At 45.0% G+C, this 16,235-nt stretch overlaps 1 protein-coding gene across 3 annotated transcripts in view; it reads right to left on the bottom strand.

Annotated features, from left to right (window-relative positions):
• The window catches only part of LOC122806267 (SRSF protein kinase 1-like), a 1,654,485-nt gene that overhangs the window by 71,198 nt on the left and 1,567,052 nt on the right, over nucleotides 1–16,235 (bottom strand). For all 3 annotated transcript variants that reach the window (XM_044076540.1, XM_044076542.1, XM_044076541.1), the window contains exon 13: nucleotides 13,317–13,386. In XM_044076540.1, coding sequence (XP_043932475.1) covers nucleotides 13,317–13,386 — 70 coding nt within the window. The remainder of the gene's footprint in view (nucleotides 1–13,316; nucleotides 13,387–16,235) is intronic.

The raw sequence follows: 16,235 nt of genomic DNA, 5'->3' as shown, positions 1-16,235 counted from the left end.
ATGTGCAAGACCCATCCACAGCAGGATGTTTCTTCCCAACTACTCGCCCTGCATTTGATTCATCAGTCTCATTGGCCTACAGGCCACAGTTTCCTGCATTTGCAGGGAAGTTAGTTATCCATCTGGCAGATCACAGCTTGCCTGGCTCCTTTCTCTCATCCTTTCTGCTTGGAGAGGTTCTCCCTACATGCTCAGTAATCCATATTAAAGCAAAATGACCTTCACTTAGTTACAAAACCATGTGTGTATATCATCCCGGCTTGTAGCTGCTGCTGCTACTACTACGTCACCACCTTAATTGCGCGGTCATTTTGTTCCCTCATCTGTCACCGAAGCAGGCCTTGAACTCATCTCTCACTCATCTGTAATCCTTGCTGTTGTATACTTCCCAATTCCTATTCTCATACTATTGTAAGAGGTCTACTTTGGAAGCTCAAAGTTTCAAAACTTCAAACTTCATATGGTCGAGACTATAAGACTGAAATTTTGAAACTTCAAACAGTTTAAATGGATACTGCTGTACAGTGAGGAACAGGAAATTTACTGTTCTCTTTCTATGTTATGACCCTCCCCCTTCAGAAATTCTCTTAAAAATGCAGACATAGACAAAAAAACCTAACCAAATGTCCATTTAGGGGTTAAATGACACTATTAATATAAAGTGTTTTTTTAAAAGGGCAAAGATTGAAACTGTGACAGTGTGACTAAATGGACATTTGGTTAGGTTTTTTTTATGTCTTTTATATCTGTATTTTTAACACAATTTAAGACGGGGGTCATACTACACTTTTTATTGGTTAATTGTTTAATGTTTCAATGGGTTTTTGTATAAAAAGTGGGGTAAAGTGGCCAGGGGTTCTCCTTATCAAAACAGACAACACCACAGTAATGTGGTATATCAACAAACAGGGAGGGACCCAATCTTACCCTCTGTGCAGGCTTGCCATGAACCTCTGGCAGACAGCCTCCTCCACGGGGTTACACCTAACTGCCCGATACCTACCAGGGATCAACAACACCCTGGCAGACCACCTAAGCAGAAAATTACTGGACCCCCACGAATGGCAGCTACAGAGAAAAATCTTTTTGCAAATCATTCAGGAGTGGGGAACTCCAGAGGTGGATCTCTTTGCTTTGCACCTCAACTACCAGCTGAAAAAATTCAGTACCAAGGAGTACCACCACCTAGAATGGAAGGTGGATGCCTTGACCTTCTCCTGGAACTCCCTCTGTGCACGCATTCCCTCCTCTGCCTCTTATTCCTAAGGTTCTGATCAAGCTAAGGGATGAGAGACCAAGGGCTATCTTCATTGCTCTAGACTGGCTCAGACAGCATTGGTACCCCTTACTGCGCAGTCTGACATTACAGCCTCCCAGGCAGCTTCCCCTGATCTCAGACCTCTTGACCCAGGTGGGGGGGGGGGGAGCTGCACCCAGACTCTCAAACTATCAGCATGGCTAATACCTTAAAAGCAAACAGGTCATAGACATTATCACAGAGGCCAGAAGGCCCAGCACCAGAAAATCTTACGCAGGGAAATGGAAAAGATTCTGCTCCTGTAGCCAGTCCAGAGGGGGCAGTACCTCACAACCTTTATCCCTCTTATCCTGGACTACCTAGCAGAGTTACTCAATAGTGGCCTCTCCTTCTCCTTTTAAAATCCATGCCTCAGCCATTTCAGCTCATTTCGATACAGACCAGCCCCTCTTCTCACATCCTTTGATGAAAAAATTCCTCAGAAGGGCTTCTAATATCAGACCTCCCAGAAGGCCACCCACGCTGGCCTAGGACCCAAATTATGTTTTAGAAAAACTAACCTTACCACCATTCAAACCTGCTGCTTCTGCAGAATTGAGGTACCTCTCCTGGAAGACTGTTTTCCTACTAGCTATCACCTCAGCCAGAAGGGTTTCAGAACTTCAGGCACTCATGGCCGTTGAACCCCTCATCATTTTCCATGCAGACAAGGTCTCCCTGAGGACTATCCCCTCCTTTATGCCCAAGGTGGTATCTGATGTGACCCTCAGCCAGGCCATACATCTACCCACCTTCTTTCCTAACCCTCAAAACAAGGGGGAAAGAATTCTGCACTCACTAGACGTGCAGACAGCTCAGATACTATCTGGACCGTACTAAACCCTTCAGAAAAACAGACCAACTTCTTGTCAGCTTTGTCCCATGGGGCAGATGGGAAGCCCATTTCTAAGCAAACCATTTCCAAATGGATATCACACTGTATCCATTCCTGCTACAGACTACATGGAAAGAGCAGGCTTTGGCTGGTTCAAACGGTGGGAGAGTCAGTTTTTCTATGACAAAGTTAATGCCCCAAGGAGGCGGAATAGGCTTCCTTGGTGGCCTGAGGTGTAGAGTCCCTCTCGGGAAGAGTTTGACCTCCAACCTAGATGCTAAATGTGGCACCAGAGGCAGGCAAGCTGAGATGGCAGACAGGTGGATTTTAATGGAGGAATATGATAGTCCAGACTTCATGAGATCACACAGGTAAGACAAGACCACTGGGGGCTCTGCAGCCAGTAGTTGTAGGCTATTTTTCTGACACCATAAGGAAAATCTCTTCCACTTTGATAGGTAGGATTTTCTGGAAGTTGGTTTTCTGGCCTCCTGTAGAACCTGGATCACATCCTCTGCGTACAGGTGTCTGAAGGGAATCAACGCCCTATCGCCCACAATGTAAGACTCAGTGTGGGCAGTTGAGGGTGTAAGATTGTTCTTGTCCTGTGTGAGTAGGTCCATTCTCTGGGGTAACTTGTGGTGATTGCCCTTGGTTAGGTGAAAAAGTAGGGGGAACCAATGCTGCCTTGGCCAGTAGGTAGTCACCAGCAAGACTTGAGGTTGTTCCTTCTGAAGTTTCAGGAGGACTCTTTGAATGAGAGGGAAATGGGGGGTGGTATGCAAACGTGCACATCCCCTTCCAAGAGAATGACAGAGCATCCCACCCTCCAGGCCTCTAAGTGAGGGGCCCTGCAGCAGAAGGTCAGGAGCTGTCTGTTCATGGGGGAGGCGAAGAGATCCACATTCGGAATACCCCATCGATGGACCTGGTCTAGAAAACAGTTCCCTGTTCAGCATCCATTCGTGAGACAGGGTCATGCTCCTGCTTAAGGAATCTGCCATCACATTGTCCGTGGAGGAGATACACACGGTGTTATTTCCCAAGCCTGTAGTGCTAGTCTGCACAGGAGGTAGGACCTTGTCCCCCTGTTTGTTGGTGTACCACAGCACAGTGGTATTGTCTGTGTACCACTTCAGGGTGCCTGGGAGGAGCTGACCCTTGAAAATATCCAAGGCTAAAATCAAAGCTTTCATTTCCTTGATAATGATGTGATCTTTTTGTTGAGTAGGGCTCCAAGCATTCCTCACTCTCTAGTTTCCCAGGGTTGCTCCCCAGCCTGTGTCTGAAGCATCTGTGAAGCTGTCTGGTTTAGGGGTGTGGGCTGGAGGGGTAGACCTGGGTTTGACTGAATCTGGGAGATCCATCAGTGCAATTCCTTTGACAGGCAGGGAAGGATGGGGATTATGAACTCTAGACTATGTAGATGTTGTTCCCAGATGTTTTGCAAATACCAATGGACCATGGGGATAGTAGAGGCCATGAATCCTAAGATTCTGAGGAATTCCCTGGTTGAAATGGTTTTGAGAGGAAGGATTCCCTGGAAGAAAGATGTGAGGGTCACAATCTTTTCTGGTGACAGGCAGACCATCATTTCCCTGGTTAGAATCAGACAACCTAGAAACACCTAATCCTGAGAGGGTATCAGGGATGATTTTTTGTGAATTATAGTGAATCCCAGACCTGTAAGGAGGGAGATGGTGAACTGGAGGTATTGCAAAGCCATTGAGCTGGAGGGAGCCTGGATAATGATGTTGTGCAGATAGGGAAAAAGTTGTACACCCTTTGCCCTGGCAAATGCCATGACTGAGGCCAGACATTTTGTAAATACCATTGGGGCCGTAGATGGACCAAAGGGTAAAGTACAAAATTGATAGTGTGTAGAATTCACTGAGAAATTGAGGTACCTTCTGAAAAGTGGATAGATAGGGATGTGCAAGTAGGCGTCCTTTATGTCCAAGGACACTAGGAATATCTGAAGCAGAATGAGTGGAAGAAGGGTTGGGAAGAAGGGTTGGGAGAAAGAACATCCTGAAGGAGGAATGTGTTGAGGTGGGATAGGTCCAGGATAGGTCTCCAAGGACCTTCCTTCCTGGGGACTAGGGAAATTCTTGAGTGAAATCCCTTTCCTCTTGCCGGAGATGGGACGTCTTGAATGATTCCTTGTGCAAGAAGTTCCTGCATGATGGGAGGGAAAAGATGTGTTTGCTCTTTCGGTGGGGGAGGGATGCCTTTAGGAGTGGGTCTGTTCTCCCAGGTCATGAAGTATCCCTGCTGTATGATAGAACACAGGAGTCCTGGCTAACCTGCTTCCAAGCAGGAAGGGAGAGGCATATAAAAAGAGGGGTGTCTGGGTGTACGGCCTGGTAGTCACAGACTACGAGGCTTTCCCTGAAAGGTTTGTTTAGAGGATGGAGTGCAGGAGACAGACCTAGAAGGGTGCTGTTTCCTGTGGTCTTTCCTAGGCTTAGTTTGAATTCTTTTAGCTGATGACCTGACAAAATGGGTCTTAGCTGGGTAATTCCTCAAAGCGTGGAACTGGGGAGACAAAGATATGCCTAAAGCTAAATGCCAAAAAGTGCATAGTCATCCCCTTTGGGAAAGAAGTGCCCACAAATTACCACATAGGTGCTAATCCATTAAGTACGGAAGAAGTAATTAGGGATTTGGGGACCCAAGCAGATAGCAATCTCTCCTTTGACAATCACGTTGCCAAAGTGGTTAGAAAGACCTTCTATATAGCCCACCTTATCACGAAAGGGTTCACATCTAGATCAAGAGAGGTCATTGTGCCCCTCTACTCATCACTCATCAGGCCCATAATTGAATACAATGCCCCATTTGGGATGTACCTTACCCGACACCTGCAGCAACTGGAAAGACCCCAAAAGTACCCCACCAAGAGGATCAAGGGACTCAAACAGAAGCCCTACGCAGTTAGGCTAAAGAAACTCCAGCTCTACTCAGTTGCTTACCGCCTACTCAGAGGTGATCTGTGCCTGATGTATAAATCCATGTCCAAACCAGAATTAATGGACATGCTCCACCTCAGGAAATCCAAATCCCTTAGAGCTACACGCTCCAGGGACTTGAACCTCAGCACAGAAATAAATAGGACATGCTGGAGGGACAGATTCATATCCCAGAGGCTCCTCTCACTCTGGAACAAAATCCCAATCCATGTTAGGCAGAGCCCCTCAATGACCCTCTTCAAGAGAAATCTTGACGAGTGGATGGGAGATCGTAGGTTTACCCCTGGGATCTCTTCTGTGTCCCTACTAGACAGAGGCACAGTAAACTAACCTTAAAAGAGCTATCTTCTGTGACCTACTATACAGAGGCACAGTCAACTAATCTAAAAGGGTGGCGAAAGCCAAACACACTCTGGCTAGGCTTATAAATGCCCTAGGGCAGATAGCCTAGTATCAACCTATGAACCTAAGTCCTGTGGTTCCTTGCCTTTGGTCTGGAGGGTCTTAAAGAGTTCAGCAGCTGCTGAGCCAAAAAGGGTTTTATTATCCAGGGGCGCATCTAGCAGCTTGGCTTTGTCATCAGGAAGGGGTTGCAACCTTAACCAGCACTACCTTCTGATGAAAGATCCAGCTGCACTTGGAGTGACTTGTGAGCAGGAGTTCAAGAGTGAGGAGATCTTAGCTTTTGCAGGGCAGTCAGGGAGTTCGCCCACTTGCTTGAACACATCTTCCAAAAGAGCCAAGGAGTACTTGGCTATGAGAGTCTGGTAATTGATTGCTCTTACTGCTAAGGATGGCAGAAGTATCGGGTGTCTTTCCCAGACGTTTTATCATTCTGCTCTCTTTGTCAAAAGGCAGTAGAGAGGTGGAGGGAAGCAACTTTGAGGTTTTGTCAGTGGTCATGGAAATAACTGCAGGGTCTGTAGAAGGGGCTTTGTAGAGGAAGGTAGCTTCCTCTGGCACCTTGTAGAATCTATCTGGACGCTCGGGTGTTGAGGCTATGAGTCTGGGTTTTTGGAAGCAACCAGGAAGGCATCCAGAAAAGCAGGGTGTACTGGGGGCACAGCGGAGGCACTGGGAGACTCCGGTTGAAGGTCACTGCATCTCTTTTGAGTCTCTGTAACTTGACTGCTGTCCCATTTGGAATAGTTTTGCATTTTGGTGATGGTTTCATCAAAGGTGAGCTCCTCACCAGGGGAGTCAGTGCCATTGGACTCCTCCCTCTGGAGGAGCATATCCCAGAGGTGAAGCGATCTGAGAAGAGTAGATGAGGGATTCATCATCAGATGAATATTTTTCTCCTGAATAGATGTCTGGAGCAGGCCCTTTAGGGTAGAGGGGCCTGTGCAGGGATCGAACCCTGATGCAAGGCCAGAAATGCATTGAGCAGGCCTTGGGTAAAAGCCTGCCAATCCAGAGGCTGCTCGACAGGCGAAGCAGACAAAGGCTGAGAGATGTGTTTGGTTTTCTGTTTGTTCTTATTATGTCTCTGAGGGAGAGGATCCAGAAATGCGGTGGAGGGTAAGAAGGCCAGAAGCCGGCCTGCACTCCAATACATCAGAGAATGTGTCCTCACGTACTACGATTTGGGAGACGCCATGCGGGCCCTCAGATACAAGCCTAGATTCCTCCTCAGCGACCAAATCGGACGCCCGAGTTTCCCTCCGGGATGTGACCTCACGCAAAGTACTGATTTCTCCGGGTCTTCCATTGAAGGTAGGTCCAAGAACTCCGGCTCGGTCTCCAGGCCTTCACTGGCCTCGAGAGTGACGACTGAAGTGGAGGGCACAGCAGCCTGTTCTGGCCTGCTCTTTTTGGCCTTCTTGGCTGGAGGCTTGTCCGAGAGTTCCGACACTGGGTCCATCCTATAAGTTAGAGGTTTGAATCTCTGATTTTCTAGGTATAGTTTTAGAGCTGCAAGACAGCTTCCGAGGGTCTTGGGGACAAAAGCCTGACAAATAAAACAGGTAGTATGGTTGTGTTCACATTCTAGGCAGAACAGACAAAGAGCTCATGCGAATCCTTGTGGAATTTGCCTTCCACACCTACACGTGCCTTTCCTACCCGACATGTTACCCAAAGCAGTAGCAAGTAAGCAAAAGAAAACCCCAAAGGGGTACTTGCCCGAAGTCAAATGAAGAAAATGCTTTCAACTGGCAGCCCGACTACCGGAGCTGGTAGTCACACAGGCAGCAGAGAAGTTCTGAAAGGTGCATTAAATCTTGTTTTTGTATTCTCTACACTTACACTCCTATTTTTTTTGCTTTTTTGATTAAACCATTAAGTCCTAGGGGGTTTAATTGCATTCAATTTAATTTGCCAATATGTTTCTCTGCAACACAACCAGTTTTCCCAGTCTCCCCCCCTAGGGTCAACCATCACTTGTTCCAAAATTCCAAACATAAACCCTCTATGGGTGGTTTCGGTGTGTAGGTGTTTATATAATGCATTGTTTGTTTCCTTTCTGAAATTGATTTAATTTCAGAATTTTTTAGGGGTAGAGGATATCCAAACAATTTAAAAGTAGAGACATCAATGGAAATTAAGGGATGGGGGACAAAATATGGATGTAATGACCACATATCAATTAAACCATATTTAATCAAAAAAGTTAAAAAAAAAATTAGGAGTGTAAGTGTAGAGAATACAAAAACAACAATATTTAAATGTGTACATATTTCCTCTGGTGTAATAAGAATGAATTTTGGTGATGGTTTTACACTTTCTATTAATGTACAATAGGACAATGTATGTTCTTCTGTGTGTTCATTAATTATATAACCACTTTTTTAATCTTTTATTTTATGGATTTTAACTAAAGGAAGTTGTGTAAAGGAAGGCACATTTTTTTAAGAAACTTTGGCGCCTTTTTTAAAGGCAAGAGTTTATATACCGGTGTAATGGTTTGTTTCATTTACTTGAAAAAGCCCAGCACTATAGCAGGGTGAAAGCGCTTGTATTTTGTTTTAAAAATGAAATAGTTTACAGCCTATTCCAGTGTGCCCAGACCATTTACTTTTTTCTGAACTTTTGTATATGGCTGGACGTACGAGAGTTCACCACAGGAAAACTCCCTGGTGTAAGGAATACAGCAGCATATGAATACAAGGACATGATTGATGGACTAACTGAGTGACAACTCATTTACACCTTGGGCATAAAGGAGGGATTTAGTGCGTAAAGATACCCTATCCTTGTGGAAAACCATGAAGGGAGGAGGCGGCATCAGAGCCTGTAATTCAGAAACCCTTCTAGCAGAAGTAATGGCCACAAGAAGAACTGTTTTCCAGGTGCAGTGCTGCAGAGAACAACTTGCTGGCTTAAAAGGGGCCAGGATAAGTTTTTCTAATACAAAATTAAGATCCCAAGGAGGAGGAAGTGGTTTCCTTGGTGGTCTAATATGAAGGATGCCTTTAAGAAAAGTTTAACTTCCAGTCTGGAAGCTAAAGGGGGTGACATACCCAGACGTGCTGAGATAGTAGAAAGATGAGCTTTTACTGAAGAGTACGACAGTCCATTCTTCAATAATTCACACAGATAGGACAAAACCAGTGGAATATCCACCAGAAGTAGTTGTAAATCTTTTGAAAGACCAGATGGAAACCCTTTTCCATTTGGAAATGCAGGATTTCCTAGTAGTGGGTTTTCTGGCTTCCTACAAAACTTGTAGCACCTCATCAGAGAAAAGGTGTCTGAAGGGAATCAAAATCCTATCACCCACAGGGTCAGTTGTAGAGTTGACATCTGTGGGTGTATTAGAGTTCCCTTGTCCTGTGGGAGTAGGTCCATTCTGTGGAGTAACTTGTGGTGATTGCTCTTGGCTAAATGCAGAAGGGAGAACCAGTGCTGTTTTGGCCAAAAGGGAGTCAGCAAGATTTTTGGTTGCTCCTGTTGTAGCTTCAACAGGACCTTTTGGAGAAGTGGGAAGGGTGGGGAGGTACATATAGAAACATCCCCTTCCAAGAGACGGGCAGGGCGTACACCTTCCATGCCAAGGGATCGTGGACTTTGGCACAAAGCTTGGGAAGCTGTCTGTTCATGGGGGAGGCGAAGAGATCTACCTGAGGTGTACTCCATTGATGGACCATGTCCAGAAATCCAGAAACACATCCCTGTGTAACATCCATTCATGGGACTGAGTCATGGACCTGCTCGATGCGTCTGCCACAACATTTTGGGTCATGGGCATGTAAACCGCCTGGAGGGTGAGTTGGCTCTGGTTCTTCAAGCCTGAGAACTTCCCAATCTGCACAGGAGATAGAACTTTGTCCCTCCCCGTTTGTTGACAAATTAGAGGACTGTGGTATTGTCTGCAAACCATTTTAAGTTACCTGGGAGAAGAAAGGGTTTGAAGATTTGTAAACTGAAAATCAGGGCTCTCATCTCCTTTATATTGATGTGCTCCCTCTTCTAAGAGGGAGACCACACATGGCTGACCGTCCACGAGGCTAGGGTTAACTCCCCATTCCAGGTCTGAAACATCTGTGTACAGCTCCTGAGTGGGAAGAGGTGGTTGCAAGGGTAAGCCTGGATTCCTTGTAACCTGCTGAATCCACCAGTGTAACTCCTTTTTCAGGCAGGGTAGAAGGGGAATAAAACTCCAGAAGATGGGAGTGTTGTACCGATACTGTTCTCAGGAACCACTGGAATTTCCTCATGTGTAACTTGGATAGTAGTAGCATGGGAACAGAGGATGCCATGAACCCCAAAAGGCAAAGAAACTCCCTAGCAGTCAGGAATTGCAGGTGCAAGAGGGCCTGGAAGTAGGAAGTGAGGGACATGACTTTTTTTGGTGGTAAGGAAGCCAGCATCCTGTCTGATTGGATCCTGCATCCAAGGAAAATGAGGTCTTGGGAAGGAACCAGGGTAGATTTTTGGTAGCTGATGTTGAATCCTAGACCCTCCAGCAGTGACTCCGTGAACAACAGATTCTCGTAAAGGGTGTCTGGAGTCTGAGCCTGTAGATCATAGTCCAGGTATGGAAACATTTGTATGCCCTGCAGATGGCTATGACAGGACCTACGCATTTTGTGATGACCCTCAGGGCCATAGACAATCCAAAAGGTAAGGCACAGAAATGAAAATGTGAGGAAACAACAGCAAAGCAATCATGTGTCCTGAACAGAAGATGAATGGGAATATGAAAATGGACATCTTTGATGTCCAAAGACAACAAAGACCTGGGGAAGGATGAGAGGAAGAAGACTGGATAAGGTTAACATTTGAAAAGTGGGAACCTTCAGGATAGTGTTTAGATGGGATAGGTCTAGAATGCGTCTCCAAGGACCATCCTTCCTGGGGACCAGGAACATCCTGGAGAAGAACCCTTTTCCTACTTGGGAAGGTGACACCTCCTGAATGGTGCCTTGAGATAGAAGAGTGGAGATGACTTGGGGAAAGAATTCCAGTTGTTCCCTTGGAGGTTGTGGAATACCCCTGAAGGAAGCAGGAGTCTTCCACACCACAAAGTATCCTTGGAGGACGATGGAGAGTACCCAAGAGTCCTGAGCTATCAGTTTCCAAGCAGGGAGAGACAGGGAAAGGGAAAGAGGAGTTTGGGTGCCAGTAGGCAGGAATTCACACACTAACTAGCTTTGCCTTAAAGGGCTATTTCTGAGCAGCAAGAGTTAAGGAGGTAGATTTAGAGGAAAACTGTTTCCTAGCATCTCTTTTGCCCTTTGAAGACTGGGACCTGGAAGACTTCCTTACAAAAGGGTCTTGGTAGGGTAGTTCCTCTGAAACCTTTGCCCTTTTCCTGTAAAGACTTAAGTTCTGCAGCAGAAGTACTAAATTATGCCTTGCTGTACAGGGCGCATCCATGATTTTTGCTTTAATGTCATTAGTCAAAGTTTGGAGTCTGAGCTAGGAATACCAGCTGAGAACTGACCCAGATGTAGCCGCTCTAGCTGATACCGCCACGGCATCATAACTACATTTTTATGGAACACGTGTAATCTGACAAGAGGAGTTAAGGCTAGAGGAACGCTTAACCTTGTGGAAGAGTCTGGAAGCTCAGAAAGTAGCTTACCAGTGTCCGAGAGGAGATCCAAGGAATATCTGGCCATATGGGTCTGGTAATTTATGGCTCTGAATGCCAAAGTAGCTGATGCATAAACTTTCTTCCCTAGTCTCTCCATAACTTTATTCTCGTCCAAAGGGAGCAGGGAAGAGGAAAGCAGCATCCTGGGAGGCCTTGTCAGCAGATACTGAAATTGTTGTAGGGTCTGCAGAAGGACATTTAAACAGAAACTTGGAATCTTCTGGCACTTTATAAAACCTGTCTGGCCTTTTGGGGGCACGTGGTTGAGAGTCAGGGCACTTAGAAGCTTCAGTGAAAGCATCCAGGAAGGCTGGCAGAACAGGAGGTACAGCAGACGGGAAAGGAGAGTCCATCTGCAACAGGTCATATCTTTTTTGGATGTCTGACACCTCATTTGAAAAACTCCCTCATTTTTACTGTTTCTCCAAAAAAAGATATCCCCTCTAGGGGAATCAGTTCCATTAAATAATTCTTCTGGGGAAGCATATCCTAAAGGAAAAGAAATCTGGGGTGAATAAGCTACAGATTCATCCCCAGAAGAATCCTTTCCATCTGAAGAAAGCTCCTTACAAGTCCTCTTTTGTGGTGTAGAGGGAGTAAAGGATGCAGAAGGGAGCGAGAGAGCTGAAGATGGTCTCAGGGTCATAAAGGCATTGCATAGCCCTTGGGAAAATGCTTGCCAATCCGCCGACTGCTCCTGAGGTGCACGGGAAGCATGTTTAGTTTTCAGTTTTGTCTTTTGAGCAACATCCATGCGGTGGAAAGTGGATGGGCCTGACGTCAGCAGACACTCAATACTGGTAGGGACATCATCTTGGACAACGATCTGTGGAATGCCACGTGGGCCTTCAGTCAAAATTAGCAGAGGTTCCCTCCCCCTACGTCTGGGACTGGCACCTGCATATCCCGCCAAGGATGTGCTTGCAGGGTCCTTCCCAGCCTCCACACTGGTACCCAAAAGGGGTTCATATTACGTTATCGAAAGATAACGTAATCGAATGATCAAAACTTTGAAATGGCAGCATTTCGAAGCTTGAATTGTGGAGGGCTGCGCCACCCACACCCCCCGCTGAATATATATTACAACTTCGAGATCGCACTACATTGAGGAAAGGGCAAATATTCCAATCTGCACTGTACTGCGATCCCACAATGCGATCTTCGAAATGCTGCCATTTCAAAGTTTTGATCGTTCGATAACGTAATAGGAACCCACCCAAAGGAGTGCCTACAGACTCTGGAATGGTCTCCGAGCCAACATCGGCCTTGGGACACGCATCTGAAACTGGAGGAGCAGTGGGTAAAATCAGACCTAGATTTCTTGGCCTTCTTAGTAAGTGGCCCACCTGACGGGCCCGACGTACCTTCCATATTGCATGTGAGATGTTTAAGGTGATGGTTTTCTAGATATAAACGAGAAGCTGACTGGCTATGCAGGGTCTTGGAAACAAAGGCCTTACAAATAGAGATAGCAGTACAGTCGTGGTCAGGGCCTAGGCAAAAGAGACAAAGGCTGTGAGAGTCATTATGTGGAATCTGCCTTCCTAGCTGACATGTAACCTCAAAAAACGAAAATATAGTAGCAAAAGTAGTAATGAATAAAAACAACAGAGCACTTATCTGATTAGGATTCGTAACTTGTCTGACAAGCAATGACCAGAAAATATGAACTGACTGGCAGCAGAAAAGTTCTGAGGATTGGTATGTGTCGACGTCTGCTTTAGATCAGATGTCATTTTATGACCAACATAGGATCTGTTCTCTGTATGACGTTGCACGTACCTTACAGTAGCGTTAAACCTTTGTACACTGGCCGGTCATATGACTCACCTGGCAGCGGACTCTCTCATGTTATGAATACTGCAACATATGAAGAGGAGGACATCAAATAATACTATGTACAACTGCATACTCAAACATTTTCTGAAATCTTCTGGTGAAATGTAGCAGTCAAGTGTTGCGCTAAGCACTAGATTTTTTGTAGAGAGTTTACAGTTTTTTTTACACACAGTTGTATTATATGACTTACAGATGGTACATAAGTAGGAAGAAATGAAACCAAATGCAATCTTCTTGTCCTTTTTAACTACACCAAATCTCATTATCCCCTACTCAACAGTGAGAGCACAGCTTTGTGCAGTGATAAAAGACAAGTCCAAAACACACGCTTACCTTCATCTCTAGTATAATCTTCACCTGAATGAGGTTCAAAGAGGTAGTCTCCTGTGGCAAGCTCGAATGCCTGATTAAACAAAAACACAAAATGAGTTATAATTCTGCAAGCCTGAAAGTTAGTGTTAAATCAGGACTGCTCATTAGACATCTGGGTTATTGTAGGTGCATGTGGACATACAAAACAATGCCATAATGCTGTTAAAGGCCAACTCACAACATAATATCTTGCTTTTGCAAAAAGAAGGGACTGGAGGACAGAGAGAAAAGAACTGCAAGAAAAAAATGTGTACAAGCAAACTGTTTTTTTGCAAGTGCCATGTTCCAGCTCTGCAGATGAGCAAGCTTATCTGCCCCTACCCTGCAAACACCTATCCTAATGGCACATGCTTTTCAAAGGCGTAACATGGAAAGGGTAAGACGGACATCCGTGTATTTCTGTACCTTATCTGTATTATGCATCTTGGAGCTTTTCTCCCCGGGCCTCCACTGAAAACAGGTCACTGTGACCCAGTGGACTTCCCCGGTAATCAAATTGGAAATAAATAAATAAAACCAAAAAGTAGCAATACATTTTAAAGAGAGATTCACCCATACAACACAAGTGACAATATATTCCCTACTCAAACTGTACACCTTGCAGTCAACTTTACTACAAAAAGTTTCATAGGTGTGTACTAGACTAATGGCCCTGGAGCCTTTACAAGCCTAGCCCATAGGATTACCTTGGCATCGTGCCACCCAACCTAGTTCCTAGTGCCTCTGTCAAGTAGAGCCACTGGAGTGATCCCTGGGGTGAATGCCAAATTGAGTAAAGAAGTTACCATTAATTAACCTTCCTCAAAACAAGCTGCACAGGCACACTATCAGGTAGTTACAGTAAACCATACAGAATTATACAGAGCAGAAGAATACATACACACAAGATTAAAAAGTCAGGTGCTGTTAAAACCAGATGGTGAGCATGCATGCCTATTCAAAAATACTCTAGACATTCCGCGCAGCAAGCAAAATTTCTAATTCTTTCATCTACAGTATCCAGACACAGATGTCATTAATAAGATACTGCTTTCTGAAACTTCAGCAAGGGAAGGACCAACTAAAGATTACAACACAGAACGTTTTGACTGTAGGAAGAGCTTGACTAAGATTTAAACTGCTGGCAATCAATCCTCCTGCACTCGATCTCTCAGTTTGCTCCCCAAAGGCTGAGGGACTATCACTGGAGACCATCATCCTGCAGCCATTTGGAATTTCTGGAAAATAGTCGAAGTCTTTACCCCACAGCAGCTGACAGGCACACCTGCTTACAAGACAGCCTGCTGGGCTTCCTCCCTGCACAGCATTGTGCACAATGAGAGAAAGAAAGAGAACAACCCCCTGAAAAGTTACGGTGCTGTATACTGCATTCCTGCTTTACCACAGGATTAAGTACTGCCGCAGATCAGACCACCTACAACCACGCAAAATGGGTCAGTCAGCATCAACTCACTCTCACCCTCACTCCACATCTTCTTCAACACAAGCTGCTAATCAAACCTTGGTCATCTACACTGCAGTCAGGCCTTTAACCCGGTGTACTACACAATCAGCTTTCTATACATGAAGATTTGACAGCAGACTACACTATAACTAGAGCTCAACAAATATTTTCTCTTCAGATCTGGTTTTAACTACATGGCCTCTCCCACTTCATCTCTCCATCTTACACTCTCCCAGACAGCTTTCACTCAGCACTTATACTGCCGTGCTACACTATCCAAGTGAAATGAATTCCATTTGATCTCTGCTTGTTCTCTAGTCCATATGAAGTCAAATTCTCCCCCCATTTCTTTTTACTCAACTTCTCTCCCACAGTAACCTTGCTATACTTTGTAAAGGGCTCACTCAAGTATTGTCTCTCCAGTTACTGGTTTGACCACAGCCAACTGCCTGTGAAGTGTTTATTTTAGCAATGTACACTGACATTGTGTTTAATAGTTACAGGTGACCGAACCTAGTACTCGCCAGCTTTACCCGATTTAGTACCCAGTTAGAAATGCAGATTTGTCTGTCTTAATACTACACACACACAGTTTTTGAATAAACTATCTACTGCCATGACTTTTTTTTTTATATATATTCAAGACTGCACACAGTCATCTCAGATACTTCCTTCCCAGCTGGAAATAAGTTTTAGTATATAGCTGGAAATAAATTTTATTGTACAGCTGGAAAGAAGTTCCTTTTAGTATATCAGATTTACCTGCAAGGGGACCATCAATGGATCCACAAAAGGGATAGCCCCCCCTTCTCTTCCTTCAACTGTTTTTCTCTGATGTTCTGTGATTACAGGCATGTATACTCTCTGTCAGACAAGTCACTTTGTCACTAAGCATAAGAACAGCAGGCACAGCATACAAAACCTGCTAAACTACCCTTAACCTCTGCAAATCCAGATAAATGAAGATGCATACGCAGAACAATGGGATATGTGATGTGCTCTTTCACTTTTCAGTTAATCTAAGAGAGATGCCTCTTAGCTGGGCATTTGTCTGTATTGACTCTTTCCCCCAATCACACTTTCTGGAAGATCATGCACTCTGGAGAGTGGAAGGTGCAAGTGCATTCAACCTGTTTCAATTCGTGCCATGACATCATGCACACCACACACAAGCATGCTCGTCTCCCAAGCCTGCTATTCTATCTCCAAGAGGCAAATGAAAAAATTTCAGCAAAAAAGTAATTACCTAAACATTTAATGGAAACCTTTCAATTAATCAAACAGCGGGTTCCTTAAATCCAAGCAGCAAGAAAAAAAAATGCTGAAAGGACTTTCAGTTGCAGTGGACTTTTCCTTTTTCTCCATTGCCGCAAGACCTCAGTATATTTAAGTTTGGGGGGGGGGGTTAAGGATGCCTCCTCCAACATGGGGGATGG

The sequence above is a fragment of the Protopterus annectens genome, chromosome 7.part0 (assembly GCF_019279795.1).
Source record: "Protopterus annectens isolate FY-2018-M chromosome 7.part0, PAN1.0, whole genome shotgun sequence".
NCBI classification, from domain to species: Eukaryota; Metazoa; Chordata; order Ceratodontiformes; family Protopteridae; genus Protopterus; species Protopterus annectens.
Note: the sequence above shows the minus strand (reverse complement) of the source record. Positions and strands in the feature narration are given on the sequence as shown.